This window comes from Lathyrus oleraceus, chromosome 7 (assembly GCF_024323335.1).
Source record: "Lathyrus oleraceus cultivar Zhongwan6 chromosome 7, CAAS_Psat_ZW6_1.0, whole genome shotgun sequence".
Lineage (NCBI taxonomy): Eukaryota > Viridiplantae > Streptophyta > Magnoliopsida > Fabales > Fabaceae > Lathyrus > Lathyrus oleraceus.
In genome coordinates this window covers 374494196-374511940 of record NC_066585.1, presented here as the reverse complement: position 1 = coordinate 374511940, position 17745 = coordinate 374494196, and the positions used below count along the sequence as shown (strand labels likewise).

At 37.5% G+C, this 17745-nt stretch overlaps 1 protein-coding gene across 1 annotated transcript; it reads right to left on the bottom strand.

Annotated features, from left to right (window-relative positions):
* Window positions 1-4616: 4616 nt before the first annotated feature.
* LOC127103895 (uncharacterized) lies at window positions 4617-5021 on the bottom strand. The gene is made up of 2 exons (XM_051041134.1): window positions 4857-5021; window positions 4617-4763 (listed from the first exon to the last, which is right to left on the bottom strand). Exons 1-2 carry the CDS (start codon window positions 5019-5021, stop codon window positions 4617-4619), a joined length of 312 nt encoding a protein of 103 aa, XP_050897091.1.
* Window positions 5022-17745: the final 12724 nt, after the last annotated feature.

The window sequence follows — 17745 nt, the reverse complement described above, 5'->3', positions numbered from 1 at the left end:
GGACTCCAGGGCAGTTTAACTTTCCAATCCCCTTGATTTCACCCTTTGCTCCATCACCAAAGGTTACATAGCTGGTGGCATGAGGATTAAGGTCAATTAGCAGGTTTTTGCTTCCAGTCATGTGTCTGGAGCATCCACTGTCAAAATACCAGTCTTCTTTGGCTGAAACTCTGAAGGAAGTGTGAGATATCAAGTTAGTAGCACCAGTCCTAGGAACCCACTGTTTTCTGTTGACAAGGATGTGGTGTTTGGGTCTAGGTTGGTGATGAGAAGGACTAGGATAGCCATACAACTTAAAGCAAAACGTTTTTATGTGGCCAAATTTTCCACAGTAATGACATCTCCATCTTTGGTGTTTTCCTTTATGTCGTCTTTCCTTGTGATGTTGTGACGCATGATGTGACATCTTTGGTTTGCTACTAGTGTGACTACACTCCGGAGTGGATTCATTGAACCGAAGGACAGACTTGTCTCCTGCCATTTTTCCATTCTGAAGGATTTTGTCTAAGGTGTCAGACCCACTATTTAGTATTTTGACATACTTTGTCATCTCATCCAGTTTGGAGTTTAAGAACACGACTTCAATCTTCAACTTAGAAATGGTTTCCAAGATTTCTGTCTTCTCATCCTCTAGTTGTGCTATCAATTTCTTCTGATTCTCCACTTGTTGACACACTTCTTATCTACTATAACACAACTTTCTGTAGGTGGTGGCTAACTCATCAAAGGTTACTTCATCATCACTTGAGTCTTCATCATAACCCCATCTTCCAGTCAAGGTAGTCACAAGATTGGCAGACTCTCCTTCTGTTTCACTTTCATCAGACCAAGTAGCAGCAAGATTCTTCTTATGTTTCTTGAGGTAGGTCCCACATTCAGCTCTAATGTGTCCATACCCATCACATTCATGGCACTGAACTCCTTTGCCTTGTTTGGATTTTTCCTTAGATTTTGTTCTTCTTCCAGCATCATTGGACCTACTGATGTCAAATGAGTTGTTCTTGACATTAGACTTTGACCTAACATCCATCCTTTTAAGGAGTTTGTTGAACTGTCTCCCCAGTAATGCTACATCATTTGCCAATTCTTCATCAATATCCAGACCATTTTCTTCCTCTTTCTCTTTAGTGTTTGACATGAAGGCTATGCTTTTGGCTTTCTTTTCAGATGTCTTGAGATTCTTCTATGACTGTCACTTTCATGGCAAATCTCATGGGAAGTGACCCGAGAATTTTCCTTACTAGTTTTTCATCTGACATCTTCTCACCCAGGTCTCTTGAGGCATTAGCAATTTCAAGGATATTCATATGGAAGTCATGAATGCTTTCATCTTCTTTCATCCTCAAATTTTCAAACTTGGTAGTAAGTAACTGCAATCTAGACATCTTTACTCTAGAGGTACCTTCATGAGTTGTTTTGAGAATATTCCAAGTATCTTTAGCCACCTCACAGTTGTTCACCAGTCTGAAGATGTTCTTATCAACCCCATTGAATATAACATTAAATGCTTTTAGAGTTTCCAAGAGCTAGTTCATCCTCCTCCTTGGTCCATTCTTCCTCATCCTTCTTATCAGTTGTAACTTCTCCTTCCTTAGTAATAACGGGATGTTCCCAGCCTGTTAGAACAGCCTTCCAAGCCTTATTATCCAAAGATTTCAGGAAGGCTACCATTCGAGGTTTCCAGTAGTCATAGTTAGATCCATCCAGAATTGGTGGTCTGTGAACAGATCCTCCGTCTCTATTCATAGTACCAGAAAGGAACGTCCCAAGATCTCACCCAGAACCAGAGCAGGATGCCTGCTCTGATACCAATTGAAATTCTGGTATCAGATATGAGATGTCGAAGATAATGTCAAGACACTAATATCTGAACAATATAAACAGGATAAAAGATAAAGAAACAATAGTACAAGTGACATAAGCAATTGCTAACCCAGTTCGGTGCAAACTCACCTACGTCTGGGGGCTACCAAGCCATGAAGGAAATCCACTAAACAGAGTTAGTTCAAAGACTCTCAGTAAACACTTCAAGTTACAGTCTTTTCACATAATCTTTACCCGTGTGACTTCTATCTAAGAACTCTTAGATAAGAGACCCTACTCACTCCTCCTCAATCACAGCAGTGATGTAAAAACAAATATTATAAAGAAAGAAGACATTCTTCCAGAACACATACTTGATCTTGCTTAAAAGCTTCAACCAAGTAAACACACACTCATGCTTCAAAGCTTATAGTGGACAAATTACAACACAAAAGTCAGTCCAATTCAATTATCAATAGAATGAATGAATGGCTCACAATATACAAGCTCACACAAGACTAAAACCCTTATTCTCTCTCACTATTTCGTTCATTTTCTTGTGTGTTAAAACCAGGTTTTCCATGCCCTTTAAATAGAAGCTTTTGAATGGGCTTGGACATCATAAAACCCTAAATCTATTTTCCTTTCGTATCTTCTTAACAGATGATCATATCTTATTGGAAAATAAATTAATCTGGTTTTAATTACTGCTTGAAAGGCGCGTTTAATCTCCACATTAATCACACACAAATTAGCATGAAGAGCGCAATCAAAAGATACATAACATTCATAGTGAATGTTCTGTATACACATGTCTCGACATCGGGTTTGACATCTCAGCTAAATCCTGCACAACCATATTTAAACACACTGCAGGAAACTGATATCTCATGTCAAGATAACACTTGTGACAACTTGTGAAAACTCTAGGTTTAACAAATTTGATGCCAACACATAGAACCAACAAGTATTAATTAGTAGACTATTGTGACATTGACTACGCTGGACATAGAATTGAAAGAAAAAGTACTTTTGGAAGTTGCCAATTTCTGGGAGAAAACTCAATCTCATGGTCTAGCAATAGATAGTCTACAATTACGCTTTCAACAGTTGAAGCTGAATACACTGTAGCTTCTAGATGCAGCACTCAGATACTCTGGATGAAGAGTCATCTATAAGATTATCAGATATCTGATAGTAACATTCCTATTCTCTGTGATAATACTTTTGCTATATGTTTATCTAAGAATCCTATCTTGCATTCTAGGGCTAAGCATATTGAAATAAAACATCATTTTTTACATGACTATGATCAGAAGGGGATTTTTCACTTAAAATTTATTGATACAGACAATCAATGGGCTGATATATTTACAAAACCCCTTGCTGAAGATAGATTCACATTCACTCTGGAAAATCTATTTATGAAACCATGTCTAGAATGAAAAGATGTTATTCAGAATGTAAAGTCTCCAGAACTCTAGATTAGACTCTGAGATTGTTTTGCTTTCTGACTCTGAAACTTGAAGCTTTCTAAAGAAAGGAAGTTTTCAAGAATCAGAAAGGTTCTGATCAGAAGTAATCTTATCGATTTTTCTTCCTATTTCTGAACAGTTGAAGCATTAATGGTTATCTTGTCGTTTGATTTTGTGTGATTCTTAGTGGAGACAACTGTCCCACTTTCTGAGCATGCGTGATTAAAGCGTGACACATTAGGTTTAACAATTCTTGGAATTAGGTCTAAACCCTTACACTTCCCCTCATGTCTGCGCACACCCTTTGTCATCTTTACTAAAATTGTCTATTTAAACTTACATCACTCACATTTTCACACTACACGCACATTTATCCTACACTTTTAAGTTTTTCAACCTCAAAACTCCCTCTCTCTCAATTTTTCTTCATCTCCATCTTCATCTCCATCAATCAAATGGATGAACAACAAACTTCAATGGCTCAAAAATCTGCAAAGTCTACTGATATTGATATCATCAATCATAACAGATTTATTTACAATTTCATATCACAAACACATAATAATCATCAATATAGAATTAAAGGAAAACCTAGAGGAGGGTGGGGATCCCTCGATATCCTTCATACAATATACATCCGTAGAAGAGTAATCTCTCCACTTACCTAATTTCTAGCAAATGGCTCAACAATGGTGTTTTCTTCCCAAACCCTAGGTTGTCTCTCTTGCCTCTTTTCTCTTGTTCCAGAATAATAGGTATGGTAAAAAGGTTCCAACTTTCACTTCTCTATTTAAACCAAAATCTAATTACCCTAAATTAGGTTATTCTCTTATTACCCTCAACTTACTCTCATATTCTCTATTTTGCTCATACTCCTCTTACTAACTCTAATTTCTTTTATTTTAATGTTTTAATTCTAATAATCAATTTCCATCAATTTTTACTATTTCTCTTACTTTTCTACAACTACCTTATTTTTATTTTAAATCTAAATTCCTCCCAATAATGTTATTTTTAAGAATTCCTATCAACTTAATTTAATTAAAATAAATTTAATTAATTTCTACGATTCCCTGAACTCTCTTCAATATCCACTAAGACACATATATTCACCAATTATCCAAATAACAACATATAAATTAATTTATATAATTAAATGAAAAAAAAGTAAATTCAATTAAACAATTTAATTGAATTTGAGGTGTTACAACTCTCCCCCACTTTTAGAGTTTCACCCTCCAAAATTATCCGAAGGAAACAGAGTCGGATACGACTCTCTCATCTGACTTTCCAGCTCCCACATCCTGCTTCCAATAGCAAGTCCTCCCCACACCACCTTCACCAGTGTAATCTCCTCAAGTGCTTCACTTCGCGATCCTCTATTCTCAAGGGAGATGTCTCAATGGTTAAATTCTCTCTAACTTGCACATCGTCCACTTGAATCACATGAGACGGGTCAGGAATATACTTCCTCAACTGCGACACCTAAAAGACATCATGAAGATTTGAAAGAAATGATGACAATATAACTTTGTAGGCCACTTATCTTACTCTTTAGAGGATCTGATATAGACTAACGAAATGCAGCGTAAGCTTCTTAGGCTTCAACGCATGACCAATGTCAATAACCGAAGTAACCCTCAAGAGCACATGATCTTCCTCCTGGAACTCAAGTGTTTTACTCATCTTGTCATCATAGCTCTTCTGTCGACTCTGCGAAGCTTTCATCTTTTCTTGGATCATCTTAATCTTCTCAGTAGTCTGCTAAACTATCTCAGGTCCAAGCACATCACTCTCACCCAAATCATACTAACACAAAGGTGTCCTACACCTCATAGCATACAAAGGTTATAAGGGTGCCATCCCAATAATAGAGTGGAAATTGTTTTTGTAAGTGAACTCAAAACACGATAAGTAATTGTCCCAATTAGCTCCATGCCCCAAAACACAAGCTCTCAACAAATGCTCTAAATACTGAATAATCCTCTCTGTCTGTCCATTTGTATGAGGATGATAAGCATAATTAAACTTTAGCTTAGTACCCATGGCTTCCTGTAAACTCCCCCAGAACCTCGATGTGAATCTTGAATCCCTATTCGGCACGATGCTCGCAGGAATACCATGTAAATTGACAACCTTCTCTATATACAACACTACTAACTTCTGCAACGAATAACTGATCTTAATCAAAATGAAATGAGCTAATTTAGTCAGTCTATCAACAATAACCCAGATGAAGTCACATCATTTCATCGTCTTCGTAAAACTCGTCACAAAATCCATAGAAATTTCCTCCCATTTCTACCCAGGAATACTCAACGCTTGCATCAAACCCGACGACTTCTTATGTTAAATCTTTGACTTCTGACAAGTCAAACACTCATAAACAAATTCAGTTATGTCCTTCTTCATTTATGGCAACCAAAACATTTTCTTCAAGTCTTGATACATTTTAGCAGCACATGGCTGAATACTCAGACCACTCATGTCGTCTTCCTCAAGAATACTTTTGTTAAGCTATGGAACATCAACATGCAAACCATGTCTCTGAATCTCATTACACCATTCTCATCTATCCTGAAACCACCTCATTAACCTTGATTGATTAAGACCATCCGATCAATCAATCCCAAATTGACTTTCTGACCTTCTATGAATTCTTCAAGGATACTACTAGTGAGCTTCAACATACCTAACCTCATACTGTTCAAAGTCCTTTCACACAACAGACTCAAATATCTAAATTGCTCGATCAACTCCAATTCTCGAACCATCAACATAGATATATGCAATGACTTCCTGCTCAAGGCATCAACTACGACATTGGCTTGACCAGGATAATAACTTAAGCCAAAATCATCGTCCTTTATAAATTTGAGCCATCTCCTATGTCTTATATTTAACTCTTTTTGATCGAATAGATTTTTCAAACTCTTGTGGTCGCTAAACACTTCAAATGTGGAACCAAATAGATAATGCCTCCAAATTTTCAACATGAACACCACGACTGTCAACTCTAGATCACATGTAGGATAATTCTCTCATGAACTTTAAACTGCTGGGAAGCATAAGCCACAACATGACCATTCTGCATCAACACATCACCTAGTCCCATCTTCAAAGCATCACAATACACAACAAAGTATTCACTTGGACTCGACAAAATAAAAAATGTAGTTGATGTATGCTTCTTCTTGAGTTCTTAAAAACCCTCTTCATATTGAACACTCCACACATAAGCTTGACCCTTTCGAGTCAACAAGTCAAAGGAAACACCAACTTCAAAAATCCTTCAATAATTCTCTAGTAATAACCATCCAAACCCATAAAACTTCTTATTTCTACAGCAGACTTCAGAGTCTCCCACTGCAACATTGCATCTATCTTTGATATATCCACTATGATACCACCACTAGATATCACATGTGAAGGTAGAGAAAAACAAGAAAGGGGGGTTTGAATTGTTTTAAAGATAATAAAAACTGTTTGGAAAAGAGACACACACAAAAATAAATAATATCAACACTAAATTTTTATACTAGTTCGCTTGAAAATCAAAGCTACTCTAGTCCACCCGGCCAAGGTGATTTCGCCTTCAATAAGGACTTAATCCACTAATCTTGAAAGATTACAAAAAGATCGTCTAAGAGGATAAAGATCTCTTAGCCCTCTCAAGTTTATAGATTTCACAAGTCACATGAGGAGAATTCAACAAATAAATAGAATTACAGTAATTCTTAGTGCTTCTATGTAAGCAAAGATTACACAAGGTAAGAGCAAAAGAATTGTTCACACTTTTAGAGCAACAACTCGTATGAGAGAGAGAATGAATAATATATATGAAAGTAGTGTTGTATTCTCGTGTGTTTCCATCATCTTCTTAGTGAAGTGTTCCATCCTTTATATAGGAGTGATGAGAAGACCGTTGAGTGATAGGATCTTTGGCAATGATGGATGATTAAAGTCATTAATCTCTGTGTTCTTTCCAAAGCAGTTTTTGAGGAGCTATAACTTTCTTCCTGAATTAGATTCTTTCCATAAGTGGAAGTCTTCATAGCTAAGTCTTTCGAAATATGATTTTGAATCAGAAGGTTCAAATATCAGAGTCTCTATTCAGCAAGTGTATCCTTCAGATAGTTTGTTGTAGCTGACTATCTTCAAAGGTTCTTCCAATTGATTACATCAGAGTGTAAAAGCTTCAGATCCTAGAGTGTGCTCTTCTGCTTCATAGTGTCTGATCTCTATTTGTTTTGTACGCTTCCTTGATCAGAGTTAGAGCTTCTGCTGAGTATCTTCTAAGTGATTATTTTGAACTAGTATCTGTATTTGATGAATGTCTATCTGACCTCTTTGATTAGAGTCCTATACACTTAGATAAATTTTGTTAGGGTACCATTTTTGTTTCATCCTTTGTTATCATCAAAATCTTAGAGATAAACTGTAGATACTAGATTTGTTCTTACAATCTCCCCCTTTTTGATGATGACAAAAAAATTCAGAGTGATGATGAAACAGTGATATAATCAATAAAAGATAATATCTCAGAGTCAGATGAGTGGTGACTCCCCCTGAGATGAATCATAGGATTTCTCAGAAGTTCTTACCAGACTTTCCTTATGTGGCAGCTAGTTTGTACCTTAGTTGTTATCCTACACAACTTTAGTTTTCATAAGATATTAATGTGCGCAGTGTAGCTAGAGGCTTATATATATTTTCATTAGAGCTGTTTTTATTCTCCCCCTTTTTGTCAGACTCAAAAAAAACTTAGCATCAAAACAGGTAAAAAGTTTATATATATAATAATGGCAAGTACATATATGCAACAATTCAGAAAGAGAGCATAAAGTACATAGAAGCATAATGAAAACAACAAGAGAAGCCTAAGTGCCCATGGGTTTGGAGGTGGAGGCATCCTTTGGAGCAGCTGGGTCAGCAGGTTCTGGATATTGTTGTTGACGGAGTCCTGGTGATCCAATCTTGCTCGCACCATCTGTTGCTCCTTCTGCAGCTCTTCTAGAGTCTTCAGGACCAGAGGAGTGAAACCAGAGTTTGATTGCTCCCTCTGAGTCAGAGCATCAGTGCTAGCTTTTGCAGCTTCTTCCGCAGCTATGCGTGCTGCTTCTTCAACGTCGACTTTTTCTTTTGCCTTAGATTCAGCAGCAGCCTTCTCTGCAGCTTCTCGAACCCGTTGCTCTTCTTCCAGGCGAGCTTTCTCTTTTTCTTATTGAAATTCTGGTATTAGATATAAGATGTCGAAGGTAATGTCACGACACTAATATCTGTTAACACATATAGGATAAAAATACAGAATGGTAAAGCAAATAACACAAGTAATTGTTAACCCAATTCGGTGCAACTCACCTACGTCTGGGGGCTACCAAGCCAGGAAGGAAATTCACTAAAATAGAATTAGTTCAAAGACTCTCCGTACACTTCAACAAGTTACAGTCTTTCTCACCTAATCTCTACCCGTGCAATTTCTACCTAGGCACTCTTAGATATGAGAACCCACTCACTTCCCTACAATCACACACCAGTGATTTTAAACAACAATCCCTTGAGAAAAGAAAATACTTTTCAATTACACACTCTTGATTTTACTTCACAGTTTCAATCAAGAAGACACACTCTTAATCTTGCTTCACAGCTTTGATCAAGAAGACACACACTCTTGCTTAATAGCTTTAGAGTGATAAATTACAACCACAAATCAGTCCAATTCAATCATCAATGGATGACTTGAATGGCTTACAAGTCTCACGACTAAACAGACACAAACCCTAGCCCTCTCTCTATGTTTCGTTCATTCTTGGTTGTGTGTTCAAACAGGTTTTCTAAGCCCCTTTTTATAGAAGCATCCAGCTGGGCTTGGACATCTTGAAAACCCTAAATCTATTTTCCAATCAAATCTTTTTATAATAGTTGGTTAGATCTCATTGGAAAATAAGTAAATCTGGTTGTAATCCATGATTGAATGCGCCAGCTAACCATATCTTCAATCATACAAAGATTGCCATTAATTGTGCAATCACAAAACACCAGACATTCATACTGAATGTTCTGTGTACAGGATGTTATGACATCGGGTCTAACATCCTGGAAAATCCTGCATAATCCAATAATTCCTTTTATAACTTCCAGTAGGTACAGCCATATCAGATGCCATGACCTTGTGTATGTCATCTGAAACAATCCTGCATGAACATGTCTTTCATTTAAGCTCCAGCAAGTACATCCAATATCAGAAGCCATGGCATTGTATGTGGCATTCTGAAACAATCCTGCATGAACATGTTCTTGAACTCCAGCAGGTACATACGATATCTCATGTTAAGACATCACACATAACATCTTGTGAACACTCTTTGTTTTACCAAAATTGCTGCCAACACTTAGAATCAACAAACTCCCCCTTTGGCAAATTTTGGCTAAAATATATATCTGTCTTTTTTGTTCACAAGGTAAACTATCAGCAGTTAAACAACTTAATAGTAGTTTAAACAGCAGCAGAAGCAAAATAATTACTATCTATGGCTACTAGTAATACACACATGCACAAGGGTACTTCTCCTCCCCCTAAATATGTGCAACAAAAACAGAATTACTAGTTATGGATGCAACTAGTAAGACACACAAATGCACAAGGGTACTCCTTCTCCCCCTAAATCTGTGCACACAACAAACAGTCTCCATGGACAAAATAACTACTGTAACTCCAGCACATGTACCAGCTAGAATGTCATTCTGACATCTGCTTCAACAACACCACTTGTGCACCATATCATACATTCTCTTTGACATCTGTAAACAGAACAACATTCTGTTTTAACACCTGTGCACTTCCTTTAATAATAGTTGTCCTCCAGCTATATACATCTCACAACTTCCACAACAGCTTCCATGTCAGCACTTCTCTCCCTTTTTAGTCAAAATTGACCAAAGGTGACCAATCAGACAAAATAAATGTCTATTATCCTAGTAGAGCAAGTTAGGTAAGATGTTATAACATTAAGCATGTTAAAACATAATATTCAGGAAGTACAAACCATCATTATACACAACTGTGATAGCTGAGACAATGAACAAATCCAAGGAACTCTTTAAGAGCCCTAAATATTACAAAACAGGCATCAATGAGGACTGCCACACATTACACATTTTTCAAACAAAACAATAAAACTTCAGCATCCATACAACAACAGCAGAATAGCTTCCAGAACATCATCCACCATAATCTTCACAGCACCTTTTACACCATCTTCATCTCATCATACTATTCTTTACCACAGGAAGGAACCGTTAATCAGAAGAAGAAGTATCACCTTCACTTTCACCTTCACCTTCAGAGTCTTCAGAGCTTCCAGAGCTGCCACTGGATTGGGATCTTGCATTTGAATCCTTACCAACCTTCTCTATTTCTTCCTTTTCCAAGCTACAGATAAGAAGTTTTAAGGCTTCTTTTCTAGCATTGGCCACCCTTATACCATTATCCAATTCCTTGCAGGTTTCTTTTAGTTGATCAATCAAGCTCCCTTGAGATGTAGGATCCCTTCTGGCAGATGTCATGACATCATTGACATGACTTCCCTCAAACGGCTTATAATGAATGGATAGAGAGGACTTTCTCCTGCTTGGAATGTCACTTGTGCTTAGGATTCCTGGTTGTTGGCTCAGGATAATGCCACAAATAAGGGAGGGGAAGGCAATGAGTAACTTCACAGCATTTGTAGAAGCATGTCTGATGGTTTGATCAAATATGAACTTGCCAAAATCATAGTTAACCCGTGTTCCAATTGCATGAATGATCTTCCAAGACTAATGGAGATGGTAGAGACATGATTAGTAGGCACCCAATTAGCTGAACCAATCTTGTGTAAGATGGCATATTTAACAGTGAGCTTCCTAGCTGATAAGTGATTCCTACTAGGTCATTCCTTAACTTGGCTAGCTGTGATAACCCTACAGACCTCATTGTCTATAGTTTCTAGGTCCACTCCTCCATCAGTTCCTCTTCCTAGGAACTTAATGATAATACTTGGTGAGAATTTCTCACATTTTCCCCTTACAAACACCTTGCAGAACTCCCTGCTGCTCTTTTCATAATTATCCTCAGGGATATTAACAATAAACTCTTTTACCAACCCCTCATAACATTGGGGTAGAGCTACCACAGTCTTCATTAGTCCAGCATTTTTGATCAACTCAATTACTTCCTTTACCTCTACAGCCTCTTTTCCAAGCTCTCTTTCAATAGCTACTCTCCTCTGAATGACAAATTTCCATTTTGCTGCACCATCTTCTAAATCAAAGGAGATATTGTCTAGATGCACTGCAGCAGCCTTGCCAGGAGACCTCTGAATAGCCTGCCTTTTTGCAGGGGAGATGTCTGGAACATCGTCTTCGACATCTTCCTCAGAGTCAGAGCTATCTCTTACTTTCCTTTTCCTAACCTCAAATTTGCTCCAGGATTTTGAGGGTCCCATACCAGCAGTCTTTTTCACTCTTCCTGTTCTCATTTTAGCCACACTTTTCCCTTTCCTAGTTCTCAGTTTCTCAGCTACACTAGGTTTTACAAGATTAACCAAAGGATAATCCTCTTCTTTAGAGCTTTCTTCCTCTAGGTCAATAACCTTCTCCTGAGACACATTTGCTGGTTTCTTGCTAGGTAGGGTTTTACCTAGAGAGCATAGCCCTTCAATAGCAACTTCCTTTTCTAATCTAGATGAGTCATCATCTTTATCAGCATGAGGTTCCTCCTCAGGAGAGGGGTCCCTTCTGGACATAGGAGTAGAAACCCCTTTGACTTCATGCCCTTCACTTAGAATCCTAGTGACTAGGTTCCTTATGGAACGATCAACATAATGCATGTCTTTTGGAAGAGAGGAGTTACCAGAGGTATTACCTTGCTTATCTCCAGCCTTGGAGGAGGGACCTGGGGTGTCACCTGGTATCATGCAAAGTGGAGTAACGTGTTGGTGTAAGCCCTAGAGGCCAATACTTTTGGTACTTGTATCTAACTATTTATTAATAATAAAAGGAATTTTCTTTATTATGGTTGATTAATAAAGTCCCTGGAATAGATAGTCCGTTTAATGTATCAAGTGTGACTTAATCATGAGAGCACATTAAACATAAGGGCACTATTCTTAAAGTATCCGTAGTCGAGCTTTAGTGTGAAGTGGGATAACATTAAAGCATTAAGACTATTATGTTTGTAGACTGATAATCACATCTCATGGATCATGGATAAAGAGTTATCAAGTCTTAAACATAGGTATGAATATTAGGAGTAATATTTATACCGGATTGACCCGCTATGAGAATACTATATAGAAAGTGATGCAAAGTGTCATAAGTTATTCTCATGGTGATAATAGTGTATACCACTCTTCGACCTGAAACCACTATGGATCCTAGATGTAGAGTCGAGTGCTTTATTGCTGATCCAACATTGTCCGTAACTGGATAACCATAAAGACAGTTGATGGGTACTCCACAAAGCATGCTGAGGGACATAAGTGTCCTAGATGGAATTTTCCCATCCTGCGTAATAGGATAAATGTCTATGGGCCCAATATTGAACTGGACAAGGGTGACATCGTCTATACCTTGTGTTCAATATAGACATAAGGGCAAAGGGGTAATTATACACATAATTATTATCACAGGAGGTTTTGTCAGATCACATGACATTTTCGTGACTTGGGTAGTAGTGATGTGTTGCTAGATACCGCTCATTGTTTATTATGTTAAATGCGTGATTTAATATAATTGCCAACGACACAAAAATCTATAGGGTCACACACAAAGGACGAATTGATAAGAGATAGAGTAACTAAGGAACATCATAAGGTACGGTGCACTTAAGTGGAATACGAAATATGGTAAGGTACCAAATACTTAAGTGATTTTGGCATATTATGAGATATGGGCCAAAATACACTTAAGTGGGCTTTTTAGCTTGAAGCCCATACAAGTGGTTCTATAAATAGAACCCTTGGGTAGAAGCAGTGTCACTCCACTCAGACTCAAACTCAAGTGAAGACTTGGAGTTTCGTTTCCCTCTCTCTCTCTCACTCAAAGCCTTCATTCGTACCAGCTAGCACTGAGATTGAAGGAATCCGTTCATGTGGACTGAGTAGAGACATTGTCATCATTCAACGTTCGTGATCGCCCCGTGGATTTGTATCCAAGGTTTTGATCGTTACAAGAGATCTGCACCAAAGGTTTGAATCGCCACAAGAGGTAACGATTCTATCACTGATCATGCCCATTCGTAAGGATCACTAAATGGAGAAATTTTTAAATTCCACTGCGCCTTGGATGGCAATTCTCCTTCAGTGGTATCAGAGCCACTTACGAAACCATGAATCTGATAACTGTTTTTGTTATGTATTAATATGATTAAAGAGAGAATGAATCAAAGATTAAATTGAGATCGGTCAAGTCATATATATGATATATGTAATCCTGATGCAAAATACATTATATATGATATAGTGTTCTCGTTTCGTTCATTTAAACACTCAATGATTATTTTCCTTAGAGCGATTAATGGTCATTTGCTTCTTGATCCGACATTAGTATGGTGAAGCAATGACGGGTTGATCAATCATACTAAATCAACAATCGAGATATGTTTGACGGTCTGAAATTGGTGCATCAGGGTTAGTGACGGCACAAGGGTTGTGTTGTCAGAGAGTTATGCGATTGGGGTTGTGACTGCACAAGAGTTGTGCTTTCTAAACACTTTTTGGAACAGTGTTAACCGGTTAACGCATATGGTTAACCGGTTAATGCAATACGAAAAAAAAAAAGTTCAAACAGTGTTAACCGGTTAACGCATATGGTTAACTGGTTAACGCAAGGCGGAAAACAGTTTTCCAAGACATTTTCAAACAGTGTTAACCGGTTAATGCATTTGGTTAACCGGTTAACGCAAGGCAGAAAAGAATTTTTTGAAAAGATTTCAAATAGTGTGAACCGGTTAACACATATGGTTAACCGGTTAACGCAAGGCAAAATTCATCCGTTCGGCTAACTCAGTGCTTTAAAAGTATCAAGTGTTGATGCGAAAAGCGACATTGATTTTAAATGAATTGTTCATTAAAATGTGTTGATCGATCGTCGAGATTTAATTTGATTTTAATTAATTAAAGGAATTAATAATAATAATAATAAAGTGTTTATTATTGTCTTGTGGTGATCGGTTATGGCCTTAGTCTTCCTTTATTTTGTTTTGGGTTTTAAAATACGACCTGCGTGTCGTGCCTCTCTCTTAATCTCCCAAATGTAACTTCGTTTCTCATCTCACTCCCTCGTATGTAAAACGAGTTTCTTTTGTAATGTAATGATATGAAGAAAGCAAAAAGTCAGTGCCAAAGGAGGACAACCTTGAAGATCTTGCTTGGAGAAGCTTAGATCGTTGTAGGTTAGCTTAGGTTCTCTCATTGGCTTGGGAGAACAATTGCGCTAGGGGCCATAACTATTCATTTTATTTATATGTATGTTGATGCATGTGAGAGACGATTTATATGATAAACAAGTCGGTGAGATCAGAAAAATTGCAATTCCCTCAAATTAAATATTAAGTTTTTGCTTTCCAAGTTTTAACACTCATCAAGACTAGTAATGGATAATGTAGATTTCGCCTACGCGAGGTGCATGATCTATATATTAGTAAGGTGCGATTGGATAATTGTAATATCCAACTGTTAAAACAATGGGTCAAACTTAACTAAACAAATTATAATAAGATTATATATATGTTTAGAAGCAAGAGTTGGGAATGATCCATATGATGGATTGGAATAAGGAGTTATTCACTCAACTGAAATTTTCGAGAGTTGTATGAGATACAATTGGAAGGAGTTCATACATAAATAACCTAGTTTTGTGTAATCCCCCTACGCGGACTTAGAACGAAGTGAAATATGGATCTCGATCCACTAGAAAATCTTCCAACGGGATTTTTCGAATCAAATGATGAGGGTCATTTGTTTTGAGTAAAATAATGGGAGCATATTTAATTAAAGGCCTAATTAAATATGTCAATGATACTTATATTTTCATTAATCCTTGTGTAGATTACCATGACAACAAACACCTCTAACAACATCTTGCGATCAACCCTTGACAAGGAAAAATTGTCTGGGACAAATTTCCTGGATTGGTACCGAAACTTGAGGATTATCCTCAAACATGATAAAGGAAAAGGCAAGGAAGTTGCCAAACCCAAACCCACTAGTGCTGCTTTAAAGCCTAGTGGAAGCATAGAAAAAGAAGGCACCTGCTTCCATTGCGGTAAGACCGCACACTGGAAGAGGAACTGCACAAAGTACCTGGAAGATAGGAAGAATGGAGTAGAGACTCTAACTTCAGGTATTTTTGTTATTGAAATTAATTTATTTACTTCTGCATCATGGGTATTAGATACTGGATGCGGTTCTCACATTTGTACAAATGTGCAAGAACTAAAAAGGAGTAGAAAATTGGCAAAAGGTGAAGTCGACCTACGAGTTGGTAATGGAGCAAAGGTTGTTGCCTTAGCCATAGGAACTTATGAATTGACTTTACCTAGTGGTTTAATAATTCAGTTAGAGAACTGTTATTATGTACCAGCAATTAGCAGGAATATTATTTCCGTTTCTTGTTTGGACAAGTTCGGTTTTTCATTCATAATAAAGAACAATTGTTGTTCAATTTATTTGAATGATATATTCTATGCTACTGCTCAAATGAACAATGGATTATATGTCCTTGATCTTGAAATTCCTATTTATAACATTAATACTAAAAGGATGAAACCTAATGAGTTAAATCCAACATACCTTTGGCATTGTCGATTAGGCCACATAAATGAGAAACGCATTTCCAAACTCCATAAAGATGGACTGTTGGACTCTTTTGATTATGAATCATATGAGACATGCAGATCTTGTTGAATTGGAAAGATGACAAAGTCTCCATTCACAGGAAAAGGTGAAAGAGCTAATGATCTTTTGGCCCTCATACATACTGATGTATGTGGTCCACTGAACATACCAGCCAGAGGAGGTTTTCAGTACTTCATCACATTCACTGATGATTTCAGTAGATATGGTTATGTGTATTTAATGAAACACAAATCAGAATCCTTTGAAAAGTTCAAAGAATTCAAGAATGAAGTACAAAACCAACTAGGTAAGAATATTAAAGCTCTTCGATCAGATCGAGGTGGTGAATATTTAAGCCTAAAGTTTGATGACCATCTGAAAGAGTGTGGGATCCTATCCCAACTCACTCCTCCTGGAACACCCCAATGGAATGGTGTGTCTGAGAGAAGAAATCGAACCCTGTTGGACAAGGTCCGATCCATGATGAGTCACGCCGATCTTCCAAACTCCTTTTGGGGACATGCGCTATTGACAACAGCTTACACACTTAACCGTGTTCCATCCAAAAAGGTTGATAAGACACCATATGAGATATGGAGTGGTAAGAGACCACATATGTCTTACATGAAGATTTGGGGTTGCGAAGTTTATATGAAACGACAAATTTCAACTAAGCTTGAGCCCAAATCTGACAAATGCTTATTTGTGGGGTATCCTAAAGAAACAAGAGGATATTACTTCTACAATCCTTCTGAGGGCAAAGTGTTTGTCGCTCGAACTGGAGTTTTCCTAGAAAAGGATTTTATTTTCAAAGGAACCAGTGGGAGGAAAGTAGAGCTTGAAGAAATTCAAGAATCACAAAGCATCGATACACCTATGGAGGAAACACAAGTGGTTGTGGAAGAGCAACCTGCTCAAGTAGAACAAGACCAGCGTAGGTCAGGCAGGATACGTCACCTACCTGAGAGATATGGATATCTCATAACAGATCAAGGTGATGTATTACTCATGGATCAAGATGAGCCTGTTGCCTACCAAGAGGCCATAACTGGTCCCAAGTCTGAGAAGTGGCTAGAAGCCATGAAATCCGAAATAGATTCCATGTACACAAACTAAGTTTGGACCTTGGTAGAGCCTCCTGTAGGAGTTAATCCTATAGGATGCAAGTGGGACTTCAAAAAGAAGACTGACATGGATGGTAAGGTACATACCTATAAGGCAAGACTGGTTGCAAAAGGATATAAACAAATTCATGGGGTTGACTATGATGAAACCTTTTCACCAGTTGCAATGCTTAAATCTGTTCGGATTTTACTTGCTATCGCTGCATATCATGATTATGAAATATGGCAGATGGATGTCAAAACTGCTTTCCTTAATGGAAATCTTCTTGAGGATGTGTACATGACACAACCTGAAGGATTTGACATACCAGAAGAAGCCCACAAGATATGTAAGCTACAAAGATCAATCTATGGATTGAAGCAAGCTTCCAAAAGCTGGAATCTTCGTTTTGATGAAACGGTAAAACAATATGGATTCATCAAGAACGAAGATGAGCCTTGTGTCTACAAGAAGGTTAGTGGGAGCAT